Source organism: Ranitomeya imitator, chromosome 1, assembly GCF_032444005.1.
Source record: "Ranitomeya imitator isolate aRanImi1 chromosome 1, aRanImi1.pri, whole genome shotgun sequence".
Lineage (NCBI taxonomy): Eukaryota > Metazoa > Chordata > Amphibia > Anura > Dendrobatidae > Ranitomeya > Ranitomeya imitator.
Window position 1 is genome coordinate 637,280,227 of NC_091282.1, and position 17,862 is coordinate 637,298,088.

The window sequence follows — 17,862 nt, forward strand, 5'->3', positions numbered from 1 at the left end:
GCTTCGGCCTGTACTAGGCCGCAAGTTGGAAGCTCCGCCCACTCACCGTGTTTTTTCTCTGTTCCTGACGTCCATTCTCAGGCTTCAAGCCGCGCTCTCCAGACTGGGCTCCAGAAGCGGGAGGATTCTACCTCCCGGCATAGGACAGGGGTAAGAGCTGCGCTGCGATCCTGAGCATTGTTTTTTCCCATTGGCCCCTTCCCCGTAGTATATTCTGCGCATTACCCTTCTTCTCATTGGATGAGAACATACGGGGGTACTCTGTGTCTTTGCTACCCCGAGGACAGAGTAATCTACTCTGCGAAGGGTCAGGAGCCCTCCGCCGTTACCGAACCTAGCACACCTAGTCCTCCTGAGTGAGCTTCGTCACAGCCACAGTCCAGGGCCTTCACTGACACAAGCGATTGAGCCCTCCCGGGATCCCTCCACAAGTCGGGGCATCCTCCTGCCTGGTTCCGAAGGTTCCTCTTCTACACGGGAACCGTTCGCCTGCAGGGGCCGATCTCGGGCACAAAATACTAGGGCGGCTAGAATACGTACCTATAGTATGTCTCCCGGCCCTCTCGCACCTAGGCGTCCTTAAGCTCCGCTTTTCACTCCCCCTCACCAGGGGTTCACAGCGACTAGGACTCGGAGTGGGAGTCTGATGATTCTCTCGATCAGGACTTGCCTGAGAATCAAGTGACGGTAGATAATCTCATTGCAGCCATCAACCAAACCCTGAAGGTGGACAAATTTCTGCTCTTGGCCACGCGGTATCCTGTAGCAGGAGTAAACATCCGCATAAGATGTTCACCAACCATCCTGAATTTCGGGACATTATTTAACGACACAGAAAGAACGCTGCACAGGACAGTAACCTCTGCGTTTATCGGACCTGCATTTGCCAGTTTTTTTCCGGAAAACAGTGAATTCATTTATTAAGACAGTCATCCACACTCTGTAGATTGATAAGGACTCCGGTTTTACTCCGGATCACGCACTGTTCTTCAAAAGGACTAAATTCCCTCATAGAACGTTTGCCAGTCACCTGTCCGGATAAGCGATGCAGGAACAGTATTGTCTGTCTACATAGGATGCCATGCCTGGACTCATTTTTAGAGGCGACGGGTCCCTTAAAGGGCAACGATCTCCCAACACCATTAACAGACGAGCACATGGAGTGTCGCCTCCATGTATCCTCTCCTGCTGCCAGGCCTAATGCCGGACATCCAACCCTGTCCACCCCTGGGCCTGAACTCTGGGATGTACAAAGACACCCCTTTTGGCGTCCGAGCAGCCCCCACTGCATCGCTACTGTTTAGTGAATGATGCAAGGAAGCGGACGGTCCCTCTCCACTTCCCTGTTAAGGGGATGGTGGACCAAGGGTTCATCACTCTAACCCAGGGGTGGGGAACCTCAGGCCCCAGGGCCTTTTACGGCCCTCGATGACCTTTTATTAGGCCCCTGAGCAGATTCTCAGGGACCGCATTCTTGGGCAGGGAGGTGTATTTTGATTACAACCAGCTCATGAATTTCTTCTTGCTCTGTTAGCACACACACACAGTGTTCACTACTGAACATTGAGGGGCATGCAATGAAAGATTACGTCCTCACACCAGTGCCAGAGTTAGGATGCACTTTGTGGGCCGAGTTTGTCCAGCCCCCAAAGGATGGTATAAATATCCAAATGGCCCTTGGTAGAAAAAAAGATTCCCCACCCCTGCTCTAACTGTATACCGTCCAAAGATGGCAGAAACAGCAAGAGATGGTTTATCCTTATCTGCTGGATACAGCTGCGCATTCAACCACCAGGCAGTTTCTCCGGGTCAGCGCTCTACCCTTCCTTAGCCGCCGCATTGGTGCCTAAAGCAGTGGGCTCCTGGTTGAGGACATTAACTGCTTTGATTCAGAACAGTAACCTCCCGGAGGCAGTACAGCTGGCCTATCAAATCTCTTGACTATATGATCCACACTGCTTTGGACGCGGCTAGTTGCGCGGCGCTGTCAGCAGCTAATGCTAATGCCATTACATTTAGAAGGGCATTATAGCTCAGAGGAGGGAAAGCGGACTCTGCGTCCAAAAAAGTCTGAAATCACTCTCTTACCAGTGTGGTCGGTTATTCGGTGAGAGGTTGGAACCAATTCAGGCGGCCCACAACTTCTTCCCAATCGGGGCGTTCCACACACAGGAAAAAGGGTCGCAAGTTTCCTATAGACCCAACCAGCAGGGGAAGGGTTGTCCTAGACAGACTAGATCTCGGGGATCTAGGTTCCAAATAAAAGGTCGGGAAAAGTAAGACCAATCCTGGACCTCAAACTTCTAACAATTTTCTCAAGACCTGCCATTTTCGGAGGGAGTCCTTCCGTTCGGTCATTACCTCAATGGAAAAAGGTAGAGTTGCTGGCATTCACTGACATTCTGACTGCTTACATCCGCTTTCTGATTTTTCCCTTCACCGAAAATTCCTGTGCTTCGCCATTCAGGAACAGCATTATCTGTTCACGACTTGGCCTTTAGGCCTTGCTACCGTTCCCAGAATGTTCTCAAGGGTCATGACGGCCGTTGTGTCCATCTCACACTCTCTGTGGCTGTGAGTAAGTCATTAGTAATTTTTTATTCAGAGCAGTTTCGGTGGAGTGGTGGGGGTGGAAGCCAGATTGGAGGTTGTCAAGAAGAGAGTTAGATGAGAGGTGGGAGGAAAGTTGAGCATGGACATGCTGCTCAAGGAGTTTGGAAGCAAACGGGAGCAGTGATATGGGGCGATAGCTGGGCATAGCAGTTGGGTCAAGGTTAGCTTTTTTGAGGGTGGGTGTGATGGTGGCATGTTTGAAAGCATAGGGGAAGGTTGGAGAGCAGGTGGGAAGGGATGGGGTCAAGTGCACAGGTGGTGAGGTGTAAATTGGAAAGGAGGTGATTAAGTTCTCCTTCAGTGATGTTGGAGAGGGAAGTTATTAGGGAAGGGCAGAGGTGTGGTATATGGAGTGGTTGCGGTGGTGGAACAGTAAAGGTTTGCCTTGTTTGATCGATCTTGTTTTTGAAGTAGGTGGCAAACTCCTCAGAAGAGATGAAGGCTAGTTTGAAAGCAGTGAAGTCGCCTGGCAGGTGTTTTTTTTTTTCCAACGCCGCTTCGCAACCCTGGATGCTTGTTGGAGTTTTTTGGTGAGGTTGTTATGCCAGGGTTGCCTATTGATTTGTCGCACTTTGCCATGCATGAGGGGGGCGACTGAGTCTATGGCTGATGTGAGGGTGGAGTTATAGAAAGCGGTGGCGCTGTCCGTGTCGTGGAGTGAAGATATGGAGGACAGGGGTAGAAGAGAGTCTGTGAATGTCTAGGTGTGCAAGGTTTCTGCGACAATGTGGTAGTGGCTGGACATGGGGGGCAGGTGAGGAGGACAAGGATGAGAAGGTGAGTAGATGGTGGTCAGATATGGGGAAGGGAGAGATTGTGAGATTAGATAAGGAACAGAGGTGGGTGAAGATGAGGTCTAGTGTATGTCCGTCTGCGTGTGTGGCTGTGGAGGACCACTGGATGAGTCCAAAGGATGAAGTAAGGGCCAGGAGCTTGGAGGATGCTGGCTGGCGGGTGTCAGTAGGGATATTAAAGTCACCCATTGTGATGGTGGGGATGTCAGCAGAGAGTGAAGAAGCCAGGTGGAGAATTGGTCAATAAAGGCAGTGGGTGAGCCCGGTGGCTCAGTGCTTTTGCTTGTTCTGTAATTTGACATGTTATATTCTTATTTGTTGTTATTGATCTCCTACCGTTTTTGCACTGAATTGGTTCTCTGGGAGCCAGCAGGAGGGTGTATACTGCAGAGGAGGAGCTAACTTTCTTTGTAATACTTAGTGTCAGACTCCTGCATACACCCATAGTCTGTGTCACACAATGATTGGCTCAGAGAAAGGGATTTTACAGTGAGTATACAAAAATCCCTTTTTTCTTTTTTGATTTATTGTATTTTTTAATTTTTTATTTTTTTTTAGTTAAAAGATGCAATGTCTGCCATGAAGAAATGCAAACAAGATGTCCAAAACTTAGTGGAAGCCATTCAGAAGAAGTCTGGTATGTACCCTACATTGTGTGCTACCTTTTTGCTGCATTAGGTCTGACATGCAAGTATTGTTGCAGATGGACCTCAGACGCGACTTTCCTCTCACCCGTCATCACCTACCAGCTCCATGGGCGCCCCCAACCAGGCCAGCACAGCCCACGATGTCAACAAAGATGGGGACCTTATGGTCAGCATGCGAATACTGGGAAAGAAGCGGACCAAAACATGGCACAAAGGAACGCTCATCTCCATCCAGATGGTCGGTGAGTTACAGAGTTGGAGAGGGATTTTTTTTTAGGGCTAAATGTTTTTTTGTAAAAGGGTTTTATTAAAAAAAATTGCAGCATTTGCCTTGTATTGCTGATTGCAGAATCCACCAGTGAGCTTGTTTGGCACTTCTCTTTTTATGGATCATCATCTTTCTGTTTTGTTTTGTTTTTGCGCGCTGAGATGCGGTAATATGTTTCTTCCTCCCCAGGGACTGGAAAAAAATATAAGGTTAAGTTTGACAATAAGGGGAAGAGCCTGCTGTCCGGGAACCACATAGCGTACGACTACCACCCTTCAACCGAAAAATTGTTTGTGGGAAGCAGAGTGGTGGCCAAGTACAAGGATGGGAACCAAGTGTGGCTGTATGCCGGCATCGTAGCTGAGCCCCCCAGCAACAAGAATAAGATGAGGTGAACAAAATATCCATTTATTTCCATAGCTGCAACATTTTTAGTTATAGGCAGACAGTCCGTTACTCACTTGTGTTCTCCAACCTGTGTTTCCCCAGGGGTGTCAGAGCATGATGGGAGTTGTCATTGTCTATCTGCTGGCTAGCTACAGATGGCGACCAGTGCTTCACAGGGTTAATCTCCTCTTCATAGTCTGGTATTGTCAAATAGTGCTTGTAATAATAAGTACTTTTGCAATTTACCATATGTTAAAATTTTGAGCCTTTCTTGAGATATTAACACTTTTTTATTTTGTGTATAGTTTGTTGCCTAGGTGACTGACCACCACTGCTGTCTAGGAGTTAGCAAACGTGTTAATATCTTTGGAACGGCTACAAATTTTAATTAGTAAATTGTAAAATTGTTTGTTTTTTACACGCTCTATCCGACAATATTAATTTATGAACCCTTTAAATACTTGGCACCATGTGTAGTTTGATTTACATCATTGTCAGGTTTTATATGATGATAAAACATCAATTATTGTTTCTCAGGTTTCTGATCTTCTTTGATGATGGCTACGCCTCTTATGTCACGCAGTCGGAGCTGTACCCTGTCTGCAGGCCATGTGAGTGTGGACTTTAGCCAAATCCACATGTAGTCGATTGGCTACAGATTTTACCTGTGGCTGATGTTTTTTTTTTGTAGTGGCTAAATCTTGGGAGGACATAGAAGATGTGTCATGTCGTGACTTCATTGAGGAATATGTCACCGCTTACCCAAACCGTCCAATGGTTTTACTCAAGAGCGGGCAGATGATCAAGACGGAATGGGAGGGCACTTGGTGGAAATCCAAGGTGGAAGAAGTGGATGGCAGCCTGGTGAAGATCCTATTTCTGGTAAGGAGATGCCTTTCTTCCCTTTTCATCCACGGTATCTAGAGCACATAGATAGCCTTTAACTCCTTCCCAGCATGTGACTGCATATAGGGCGCTTGTCGAGAACTTCCACTGTTACCCTTTCTATTTCAGGACGATAAACGTTGCGAATGGATCTACCGAGGATCCACACGTCTGGAGCCCATGTTCAGCATGAAGACTTCCACTGCTACCACTCAGGAGAAGAAACAGGCAGGACAGCAGAGGACGCGCCCCAACGTGGGTGAGTATTTGATCTTTTTCGTGTGCGGTATTGATTTCCTCATATACCGTACATACTGGAGTATAAGCCGACCCGAGTATAAGCCGAGGCACCTAATTTTGCCACGGAAAACTGGGCAAGCTTATTGACTCGAGTATAACCCGGGTATGTATTGTCCCCTCATCCTTATCCTGGTATGTGTGGTTCCCCCTGTCCTGTGCTGCTCTGTGTGGCTCCCCCGTCCCATCCTTGTATGCATGGCTCCCCCTGTCCCATCCTTGTATGCTCGGCTTCTCCGGTCCTATCCTTGTATGCTCGGCTCCCCCAGGTCCCATCCTTGTATGCTCGGCTCCCCCGGTCCCATCCTTGTATGCATGGCTCCCCCTATCCCATCCTTGTATGCATGGCTCGGCTTCCCCGGTACCATCCTTGTATGCCTGGCTCCCCCGGTTCCTTCCTTGTATGCTCGGCTCCCCCGGTTCCATCCTTGTATGCTCGGCTCCCTCGGTCCCATCCTTGTATGCTTGGCTCCCCCGGGCCCATCCTTGTATGCTTGGGTCCCCCGGTCCCATCCTTGTATGCTCGGCTTCCCCGGTCCCATTCTTGTATGCTCGGCTCCCCGGTCCCATCCTTGTATGCATTGCTCGGCTCTCCCGGTCCCATCCTTGTATGCTCGGCTTCCCCAGTCCCATCCTTGTATGCTCGGCTCCCCCGGTCCCATCCTTGTATGCATTGCTCGGCTCCCCCGGTCCCATCCTTGTGTGCATGGCTCGGCTCCCCCAGTCCCATCCTTGTATGCTCTGCTCCCCCAGTCCCATCCTTGTATGTTCGGCTCCCCCGGTCCGATCCTTGTATGCATGGCTCCCCCATCATACTCGCGCTCCGTCGCTGAATGTCCCTACATCTCCATTGTCCCAACGTAGCAGTTCTTCCTGTTCTGAGCGGTCACGTGGTACTGCTCATTAAGGTCATGAATATGCTCTCCACGCCTATGGGAGTGGAGTCGCTGCCATATTCATGACCTTAATGAGTAGTACCACGTGACTGCTGAGCACAGGAACAGGAAAGAGCTGCCAGCACCAGGACAGAGGGGCAGGGATGAAGATGCAGCGACGAAAGGTGAGTAGTATTGATGTCTTCTGGAAGCCGCCGGCTTTCTGGACCATGACTCGTGTATAAGCCGAGGGGGGCGTTTTCTGAACAAACAAAATGTGCTGAAAATCTCGGCTTATACACGAGTATATACGGTAACTAATTATTCTTCTCGCCCCCTATGTGTCAGGTGCTGTGCGGAGCAAAGGGCCCGTAGTGCAGTACACCCAGGACCTCACCGGCAGTGAGTCTCCGTTTAAACCCACGGAGCCTTCCTCTCCGCAGTCAATACCATCACCACAGCTCATTGACACAGAGTAAGTCTAGACGTCCACATGTTAACCATCTCCATTCATCCTGATGGACGCCATGGATATTTTTTTCTCTCTGTAGAGAAGTCTAGTTGACAGGCTGGCATGTGAGTGCCTGGAGACCAGGTGCTTGGAGGTATACAGTGGGCAATACTCCTGACCTATGTGTTGGCTGGGTGGCTCAGACGTCTTGCCTACTGTTTTCTGCCAGTTTCTGGTTCAGATGTACACATAGATAAGTGTCAAACGTATTTATGACTCCTTGTTTCTGGTTGCAGCTCGGATAGCCAACAGGCTCAGTCTAAGAAGCAAGTGGCCAAGAAAAGCACATCGTTCCGTCCAGGATCAGTGGGTTCAGGACAGTCCTCTCCCATACCCATCGAGGCCATCACTGGATTGCGTCCCGTTCTTCCAAACCAACTCAACCAGACCTTCCAACCCATTCAACCCATCCAGCAGATTCAGTCGATCCAGCAGATTCAGCCGATCCAACCCATCCCTCAGATTCAGCAGATCCAACCTATTCAGCAGATCCAACCCATCCAGCAGTTCCAGCAAATTCAGCAGATCCAATCCATGCAGCAGATTCAGCAGATCCAACCCATGCAGCAGATTCAGCAGATCCAAACCATTCAGACTATCCAAGCGATTCAGACTTTTCCCACTATTCAGGCCATTCAGACACTTCAACCCAATCACACCATCCAAGCCATACAGATGGCACAGCCAAACAGGTGAGCTGCCCTTCACTAACAGATCTCAAATACTGCATAGAGATCTTCGATATTGATCTTTTTCCTTCACGTCTCTGTACAGGTTTATTACCACCAATCCCACGTTCCAGATTATTCAGACAAGCCCAATGCCGACAGAGATAACTTACAGGGCCCCGAGAGAAAAACTCTTCTACCTACCTCATGCATGCAACCAGAATTGTTTGTCGCGAGTCCGAGCCATTTCCCATCGGGGCAGGAACCCCATGCTTGTCCCTCTCCTTTATGATTTCCGGCGGATGACTGCAAGGAAGCGCGTGAACCGCAAGATGGGGTTCCACGTCATCTACAAAACGCCATGCGGGCTGAGCCTGCGAACCATGCCGGAAATCGAACGGTACATCTTCGAGTCCAAGTGCGACAAACTGTATTTAGAAATGTTCTGCCTGGACCCCTACGTGTTGGTTGACCGCAAGTTTCAGCCTCAGAAACCCTTTTATTACATCCCAGACATCACGTACGGCAAGGAGGACGTGCCCCTGTCCTGCGTTAATGAGATAGACAGGACACCCCCTCCGCAGGTAGACTACAGCAAGGAGCGCATCCCCGGCAGAGGAGTGTTCATTAACACCGGTGTGGACTTCCTGGTGGGATGTGACTGCACAGACGGATGTCGAGACAGGTAGGAAGAAGCCCTGAAGGTCCACACGTGATGTCGTGTGGGCCAGTAGAGATGTCGGGGATACCGGCATGTTCACAGGGCTCTGGTTTGATGATCATGGACTACTGATGTGAACACTGAACCAGGGACTTGCCAAACATTTTATAGAGCTTTACTGCAGCATTGACCTGGTTAAACAAAAGCGATCGGAGCTAGCTCCAGTCACATCTGTTATAGGCAGGTGCTGGTTGTATAACATTGTGTGGATTGGGCTCAGCTCCTGAGACCCCTTCAGTACACATGCAACGTCCTTAGGACTCGAGATATAATATCCTTGGGAGGGAAGATTATTAGGAGTTCTCATGGATGACCGTTCCTCATGGATGATCTCTTGACACATATTTGTTTCAGATTCAAATGTGCTTGTCATCAGCTAACGATTGACGCCACCCGCTGCACCCCCGGGGCACAGGTGAACACATCCGCAGGTTACACGCACAAGCGGCTGGATGAATGTCTGCCTACCGGGTAAGGTCACCACTGGTTCTTTATGGGACTCATTCCTATCATGAGGGAGTCTGAAAATCTTTCCCTTAAAGTAGCGCTCCAGTCTTCATGAGTGCATCACTCCTCAGCTTACGGATGCTGCCAATAGCTGGCGCGCTCCTAAAGATTGACTGTTCGGACTAGTGGTGTGTTGGCACTGCTGGTGCACAATCTGCGCACCTTCCTGCTGCTATCAGAGACAGCTTTGTCCCAGGGGTGATGTGAGACATACCACTTTTTTTTTTATAATTCTGTTTATTGAATTTAATACAACAGTACATATAAACAGTACAATTAGATAAATCATATATGAACAGAACAAATATGCAAATCATGTAGCAATACCAATGCCCAAGTACCCTAACCCACCCCTACTCTTCTCTGCGGACATACCACTTTTTAATGTTTTCGTCTCCTTGCAGGGTGTACGAATGCAACAAGAGATGCAAGTGTAACCACAACATGTGCACGAACCGCCTGGTGCAGCACGGCCTCCAAGTGCGCCTCCAGCTCTTCAAAACCCAGAACAAGGGCTGGGGGATTCGCTGTCTGGACGACATAGCCAAGGGCTCCTTCGTCTGTATATACGCAGGTAGGACTCCCTGTCCCAGGACACACAGGGTTCACGTGTGATCTGGCGCTTGCATACTACACCAACTGCTGCTGAGCTGTTAGACAGTGGTGGTGATTTGCCAACGACTTAAAGGGATTAAGCTCCTCAACATGAGGGAAGCAAAAAAATTAACAAGATTCCAGCAATGTGTCACTTACTGGGCTCCTTGTTGTAGTTTTGATAATATCCCTGCTTCAACTCCTCTAATCTTCTCAACGTCGCCCACACGACTGATTGGTAGCTTTCTGCCAATTTGTGGCGTGGGCGGGTTATACAATGCTTATGTATATAGAGCAGGGGTGTCAAACTGCATTCCTCGAGGGCTGCAAACAGGTCATGTTTTCAGGATTTCCTTGCATTGCACAGGTGATAATTTAATCACCTGCAGAGAATGATTCCAGCACCTTGTGCAATGCTAAGGAAATCTTGAAAACACGCTTGGTTTGAGGCCCTCGAGGAATGCAGTTTGACACCCCTGATATAGAGAACTACTTAGCTAAAGCTCATTAGTGAGAAGACGAGCAGAGATGCAGCACAAAGATAGCGATTTATCAAAACTACAGCAGGAAGCCCAATAAGTGACCCAGAATCAGCCACTTTGCTTAGTTTGCCAAGTCTCCGAGCAGTGCCAAAAGGACGTAAGGTGTTTTTATTCTAAAATTAAAAAATCTATAGTGGTCAGAGAAATCTCAGGGGAGTTCAGTGGCTGTCTGATTAGTGACAACAGAAGGAGCCATTTTCTATGTGAAGTGATTTTCACGATCTGTCCTTCCGCAGGCAAAATCCTGACAGATGACTTTGCGGACAAGGAAGGTCTAGAGATGGGTGACGAATACTTTGCCAACTTGGACCACATCGAGAGCGTGGAGAACTACAAAGAAGGGTACGAGAGCGAAGCGAAATCATCTTCTGACAGCAGCGGCGTAGACATCAAGGAGGATGGAGAAGAAAACAGCGGCAGCGACGACCAGGAGGAGTCAAACGCCAGCTCGGATGACAACTTTGGCAAGAACGAAGACCTCACCAACAGTTCTGTGTGGCGGAGCTACGCCACACGCCGGCAAACCAGGGGTCAGAAGGAAAACGGGACGTCTGAGTCGGCCTCGAAAGACTCTGCATTAGTCCGACAAGCCAGCCAAGAGGAAAACACGGACTGCAAGCTGCCGGAGGAGACCTCCAAAAATAAGGTGGCTTCTTGGCTGAGCTCTAACACCATGACCGACACGTACATGGACTCCGATAGCCGCTCGTCTCTCAAACTGGGAGACGCGTCCGATGCAGAGAAACTGCCAAAGAAAGAGGAACGCGGAAAGGTGAGGAGTCGTGTGTGTTTAGAGTGGGTTCACAAAAATAACACCCATACCCACCCAGGCAATTTCATATGTTCCTTTATGCTGGGACTACAATAGGACTCTAAACAAGTTGATGCTGTTCCCCCTCCTGGTCAGATCCACGTTTTTCAAAGCAGTCATTAATTGAAACTGCTCAGTGCCAGCAACATGTGGTAGTGATCACTTTTCCTCCCAATGGAATGAGAATCTGATAGCTGAGCAGTAAACAATGGGAACAATGCCACAAGCCAGTTTAAGGGGCATCTACTACTTACCAGCCTTCATCATAGGGAGCTGGGTAATGGGATCCTAGTCCAGTACCTGTGCTAATGTGTAGACAGTGCTGCTCTGTTTTTCTCTGAGAAGACGGGTCTGCAGGATGTGAAATATAACTAATTTAAAAACCACAATGGCGCTTCCACGTAATGATCTGCCCAATCTCTGTGAGTGGGAGTAGAGGGTCCACCCCTGCTCTTCTGGGGCATCTGGCACCTCTGGTTACAACTTCACCAAGGAGTCTTTATTCCAATACCATCCATGGAATCTTTCAGATTTGCTGTTAAATCTATTTGTCTCATCAAGTTGGACAGAAGGATTTTCTAACCCTGTCCCTCTAAATTGCAGACCAAAATGCCATGGTTTTGTGTGTCTGGTGGATTTGCCCCGCTGCCTGTTAACTTCCGGTGAACAGAGTAGATCACTGTCACTGGTAGATATCCAGAATTTTCGGATTTCCACATCTTGACAGCACTTTTCTGTTTTGGATTGCCACCATCAAATATGTCCGAACCACATACCCCAGGATTTTGTCTGTCATTATAGACCTCCTTCACCCACCGGAGGATCGTTACCTCTCCCTTTCTGGCCAACATGTTGATCAAGGTTGTTTCTAGGCTGACTAGTTAGGTTTTTCAAAAGGACCCCACAAACTTCTTCAGTTGGGTCTTCTACAAATAACTCTGGACACCTGAGACCTCTTTTGTTCAGTCTTTTGCGACTAACTCTGGGCACTCTGATCCTCTTACCCTGGGACATCAACTGGTTTGGTGTTCTGGGAACAACTCTGGAAAACCTGGGTCCTCTTTGGTTGGGTTATGAGTTGGTTACATCTTCTGCGAACAACTCTGGACACCTGTGTCCTCATCGGTTGTGTCTTCCGCGAATAACTCTAGACACCTGTGTCCTCTTCTTCTTCAGTTGGGTCTTCTGGGAATAACTTTGTGGAAAATTGGCACATTGTTGTATCTGTCCAAATTTGCAAACACTGGGTCAACTCAATAGTCTGGACCATCCATCCAGCTGTCTTCAAGAGTTCAGATGACATGGACTTCTTGGCATTCAACTGGATCGCAGGCTACCGAGCTCTCTTCACTGAGCCCAAGGCCCTTATACAAGAGGCATGGATGTGCTCATCTTTCTAGGGAACTAGCTTGCCCCCTTAACTCTTCTTTTCTCCAAGAACGCTGACAGAAAGGGCATGCAGGCAATCGTCCTACAAGTCTGGATTGGCTTCAAGGACTTGGTACATTGATGTTTCCAGGCAACTTCCTCCAACTAGGGACTCTCTCTATCATGGTCCCACTATTTCACCTGAATCTAGCAGTTCTTCTTCAGTTGTTACAGACTGAAGTTTGTGAATTTTCTGAGCTGCTGATAGATACAGCGCTTACCACAGTGCAGGGGGTCCCCACACTAGCTCGAGAGGCACTTGTGGCTTACAGACCCATGATGTGTGGCTCGTGGCTGTCTGCCAGATTGGTGCATTAGCACCAGGTGTAGCCAAGGGCTATTTAGATCATGTCTCTAGATGGTGACTTCTGTGTAGCCTTGCACAGAAGAGCAGATCTGAATGAGGTTAAGGTAGGAAACAATGGAGCTGGGCATACTGCCTTCTGTGATTTATGTGAAGAAGCTTTGGCTATCATTATACTGATAATGGGGCCTCTGGTTGTCACTACTGTGAGTGGGGCTGGGATTGCCAACTGTACTTAACCACGCACACAGAATATCACTCTAGACAGCACATGGACGATGTCTGCCGATAGCAAACTTTTAAGCAAAAATCATTTGAGGGACCAGCACTAATGAAAAATGTCAGGTACACTACTAATACTCCCTTTATTCTCTGTTGTCACACAGGATGTGGATGAAGCCGGCAAGGCCCCTGGGTAGGTGCAGATGGAAGCGTCTGACATCGTGAAGATGTTTCTTATACCTGGCATCATAATCTTCTTACAGTTTATTTTTGCTCTTTTAGGCATGGAGAAGGTAACCGGGTATACGGCTACAACCCGAGCCCAGCACACCCTCAGGGCATCAGGAGACCAGTCAGCAAGACCTCCATGCACCAGAACAGGCGCCAATCCAACACGCAGACCAACGATGTAAGCAGATGCCAGGTTTGTGATGATGAGGAGGGTTATCCTTCTCCAGATGCTGAGATTTCGTTACTTTTTATCACCTTTTTGTTTTAGGAGGTCCTGACCTTATCCAGCAGCTCGGAGAGCGGCGGAAGTAAGAAACCAGCTGCCCAGACAAATGCCAACGACAGCGACGACATCCAGACCATCTCCTCCGGATCCGATGTGGATGAGGATAAGAAGAATGTCTCCTTCAGCAAAGGTAGAACCCTGTCCGGCTGGACTTTCCCAGTTCTTCCTCTCCATGACTATTATACATCAGTGTGCCGGTGCTATAATAATAATAATAATAATAATTTTATTTATATAGCGCCAACATATTCCGCAGCGCTTTACAAATTATAGAGGGGACTTGTACAGACAATAGACATTACAGCATAACAGAAATACAGTTCAAAACAGATACCAGGAGGAGTGAGGGCCCTGCTCGCAAGCTTACAAACTATGGGGAAAAGGGGAGACACGAGAGGTGGATGATAACAATTGCTTTAGTTATTCGGACCAGCTATAGTGTAAGGCTCAGGTGTTCATGTAAAGCTGCATGAACCAGTTACCTGCCTAAGTATGTAGCAGTACAGACACAGAGGGCTAATACTGCATAAAGTGTATGAGAACATGATGCGAGGAACCTTTTTTTTTTTTTTATTATAAATAGGCCACACAGGGATCGTTAGGTTAATGCATTGAGGCGGTAGGCCAGTCTGAACAAATGAGTTTTTAGGGCACGCTTAAAACTGTGGGGATTGGGGATTAATCGTATTAACCTAGGTAGTGCATTCCAAAGAATCGGCGCAGCACGTGTAAAGTCTTGGAGACGGGAGTGGGAGGTTCTGATTATTGAGGATGCTAACCTGAGGTCATTAGCGGAGCGGAGGGCACGGGTAGGGTGGTAGACTGATACCAGGGAGGAGATGTAGGGTGGTGCTGAGCCATGGAGTGCTTTGTGGATGAGGGTAGTAGTTTTGTACTGGATTCTGGAGTGGATGGGTAGCCAGTGTAATGACTGGCACAGGGTAGAGGCATCGGTGTAACGGTTGGTGAGGAATATGATCCTGGCTGCAGCATTCAGGACAGATTGGAGCGGGGAGAGTTTTGCAAGAGGGAGACCGATTAGTAGAGAGTTACAATAGTCCAGACGAGAATGAATAAGTGAAACAGTCAGAGTTTTTGCACAGTCGAAATTAAGAAAAGGGCGAATTCTAGAAATGTTTTTGAGATGCAGGTAAGAAGAGCGAGCCAGTGATCGGATGTAGGGGGTGAATGAAAGGTCAGAATCAAGGATGACCCCAAGGCAGCGGGCATGTTGCTTTGGAGCTGTGTTACACCACCGGCTCCTCCAGAGCCAAGCTCTGATTGCTGCCGCTTGAGTGCGAACTTTTAGTTCATGTTCTATCCAATGTCTCTAGGCGGACCGCTGGTAAAGAGACAAGTTGCAGTAAAATCCACCCGAGGATTTGCCCTGAAATCTACTTACGGTATCACAGTCAAGGCCAACATGGCATCAGCTGACCGGGGCGAAGGAGGCGGACGCAGGGCGACCCGCCAGTTCTATGACGGGGAGGAGTCTTGTTACATCATCGATGCCAAATTGGAAGGAAACTTGGGCCGATACTTAAACGTAAGTTGCCTTACGTGCTGCCGAGTTTTATTATTTAAAGGGCCAGTCCCAAGCTAGGAGGTAATTGCATATCCCCATCTCTGAGGGTTCGACCATTGAAACCCCCAGCAATCCCGAGAACAGGCCCCATGTGCATGTAGCAGCAAATGTAGCTGAACGCTTCCTGTGATGATCACTTCCTGCTGCATTTACTCTCTTCAGCGCCCTAGTTCTTGGGAGCGGTCAAACCCTCAGTGTTTGGGATAACTTCCTCACTTGAGCATATCCCTTTATCCGGATTGGGCTGCATTTGCTGCCTTACTGGATAAGACTGGAGGCTGAAGGATGGCTCCGTGTGGAAAGTTCTGCAATCTGCCCTACTCGGGTGAGAATACTCCCATCCTCCAGCAGCTGCTCACCCGGCCCTTTGTGTCCCATTCCAGCACAGCTGCAGTCCTAACCTGTTTGTCCAGAACGTGTTTGTGGACACTCATGACCTACGCTTCCCCTGGGTGGCCTTCTTCGCCAGCAAGTAAGTAATCCGCTTAAAATTCTTGCACTTCCCCACTAATCATGCGTCGTGTTAAGAGTTGAGCGAATGTTCGTCTCCCTCCTCATTTGGCAAGCTATAGCGCTTACCTGGGTACATGGAGCGCTCCTGCTGATCAGCTGTCCACCGCAGCTGCATGTGTCGCATGGAGAGCCCAGTTGTTGTGCCTGTCACACAGCCGCGACACATGCAGCTGGTCAGCAGGAGCGCTCCAGGTTCCCGCTGCAGCTTATTCAGTAAGCGCTATAGCTTGCCAATTAAGGAGGGAGACTAACATCTTCGCTCATCTCTTGTCGTGTTCTGTGTGTGTGTGGGGACTGGGACCATCCTGTGCCTGATACATGGCGCTGTGCCTTCCTGTAGATTCACACACAGTCATTGGATATTGAAGGAGAGGGGCATGTTGGATGTCACATGCCCGATCTTTCCTCCACTGCAGATTAGTAGCCACAGGACACATCTGCCAGTACTCATTCTTGGCCCACAAGAGGCGTCTTGTATGTGAGATCTGCTTCAGATTAGGGAACTTGCTTCCATATTGATTTGCTTCTTTTGGCGCTAGAAAAGCAGATCACATGATCTTTCTCTTGGCTTTGCTTAATGGGATTGTCATGTTTTAAAGGGGTAATATTGCAAAGTGTGTGTTCAAACCAGTGACTTTGCAATTTACCTCTCCTGCTTACTTCTTGGTGCTGTCGTTACTGGCCACCTCTGCAGTCTTCCCAGCAGTGGTCAGGCTCTGGCCTGAAGCTGGCTGGATCCGGCCTGCTCACGTCCATATCCGCAGCTGATGCTGTCTTTTTTTGCACCATTAGAGCGTGCCGTTTGCGCAGTGTTGGTGTCACTTCTGACTTCTCTTCAGGAGCCCCTGCTTGATTAACAGATTAGACAATCCCCTTAATGTTGGCACTGATAAAGTGACATTTCTCACCCTATCAGGTGCTAACATAGGGTGTCCTGTCCATTACAGTTGTGTACGTGCACCACTTCTGTTAGGCTGCACATACGCTATCAGGAACTGGCAGCGCTTTGGACGCGCCACATGTCAGTCCCCGCTGGTGTCAGTGGATGCACCGTGGACATGGCATTTCTTGAAGTAACACCTAGGCGCTGCACAAGTACGCAGTATCCATCCTGCAGTGTTAACTTTTTTGGGTCCTCTTTGGTGTATTGCTAGATAGCAGCCATTGTGCGGTGTGCATGGACCCCAGCTTCTGCTTTCTTCTAGCTAACCTGTCTATTTGCGCTCTGCTAGGAGGATACGAGCGGGCACCGAGCTCACCTGGGACTACAACTACGAGGTGGGCAGTGTGGAGGGCAAGAAGCTGCTGTGCTGCTGCGGATCCACCGAGTGCAGGGGCCGTCTGCTCTAACACCCTTCTACCAAACATCTAATCCTGGTGCTGAAGACAGATCCCCCTCTCCTGACTCCTCGTCACACAGACCCCACTGTCCCCCCATTACTGATTCCCCAGCTCCTTGGGATGAGGAGAGGTGATGTCTTAGTCTTTATTTCTCCTTAGATTTGGTTTATATATATATTTTTTTCCTGTCCAGATAATAAAAGTTAGTGTTATTATGATGTAATTATTTAATAGCAGGAAAGGGTTCCCTGGTCTGGACCTTCATTTATTTTATTTTTGTTGTATCTCCTAATCAAGGGCTGCAACATAGTGGTGGTTTGGGATCGTGAGACCACCACTGAGCTTGGAGATCCATCTATTCAGCCTGTACATATTAATGCAGGAGTTTTTGAGTAGATGGGGAGCAGGAAAAGGGGGTATATAAAAGCTGAAAGACTTAGTATGGGTGAAGATGTTGGAAAAGGCAAGAATGGGGCAGTGAACTGATATTTGGGGTCTTCAGTGTACAGTCTCTTGCAGCATAAACCCATAATTCTCCTGTGTCCACTATTAGGCAACAGCAAAAAAGAGGATTTTGGGTAGTCGCAGCAAAAAAAAACCCTCATTCTGTTGTAGGCAGAAACTGGTCTGCCACCTAATATTAGTAATGTATGCCTATGGTCTTCCAACGGCGTGAACAAGATATGTCTGTATTGTGGTATACTGCAGCATCCAGACATGGTAGCCCTATGTACCCCATAAAGTGATGAGAGGATTTGGGGTACTTAACGTAAAAGCAGTGTAGCATTTATTGCACGACGCAGTAGCATAAAGCCATGAATCAGAGAAAAGT

The 17,862-nt window shown here is 48.5% G+C and overlaps 1 protein-coding gene across 5 annotated transcripts in view; it reads left to right on the plus strand.

Moving 5' to 3' along the window:
* Positions 1–17,248, plus strand: part of SETDB1 (SET domain bifurcated histone lysine methyltransferase 1) — an 84,937-nt gene extending 67,689 nt beyond the window's left edge. For 3 of the 5 annotated variants that reach the window (XM_069727249.1, XM_069727223.1, XM_069727214.1), the window contains exons 5-22: positions 3,966–4,044; positions 4,111–4,296; positions 4,512–4,713; positions 5,247–5,320; positions 5,401–5,591; positions 5,724–5,853; positions 7,115–7,241; positions 7,514–7,969; positions 8,052–8,630; positions 9,021–9,137; positions 9,578–9,747; positions 10,546–11,081; positions 13,239–13,267; positions 13,357–13,498; positions 13,574–13,721; positions 14,926–15,137; positions 15,560–15,648; positions 16,922–17,248. In XM_069727249.1, coding sequence (XP_069583350.1) covers positions 3,966–4,044; positions 4,111–4,296; positions 4,512–4,713; positions 5,247–5,320; positions 5,401–5,591; positions 5,724–5,853; positions 7,115–7,241; positions 7,514–7,969; positions 8,052–8,630; positions 9,021–9,137; positions 9,578–9,747; positions 10,546–11,081; positions 13,239–13,267; positions 13,357–13,498; positions 13,574–13,721; positions 14,926–15,137; positions 15,560–15,648; positions 16,922–17,039 — 3,585 coding nt within the window. In that variant the 3' untranslated portion in view covers positions 17,040–17,248. The remainder of the gene's footprint in view (positions 1–3,965; positions 4,045–4,110; positions 4,297–4,511; positions 4,714–5,246; positions 5,321–5,400; positions 5,592–5,723; positions 5,854–7,114; positions 7,242–7,513; positions 7,970–8,051; positions 8,631–9,020; positions 9,138–9,577; positions 9,748–10,545; positions 11,082–13,238; positions 13,268–13,356; positions 13,499–13,573; positions 13,722–14,925; positions 15,138–15,559; positions 15,649–16,921) is intronic. The other 2 variants (XM_069727240.1, XM_069727232.1) reach the window with 1 other exon arrangement.
* Positions 17,249–17,862: the final 614 nt, after the last annotated feature.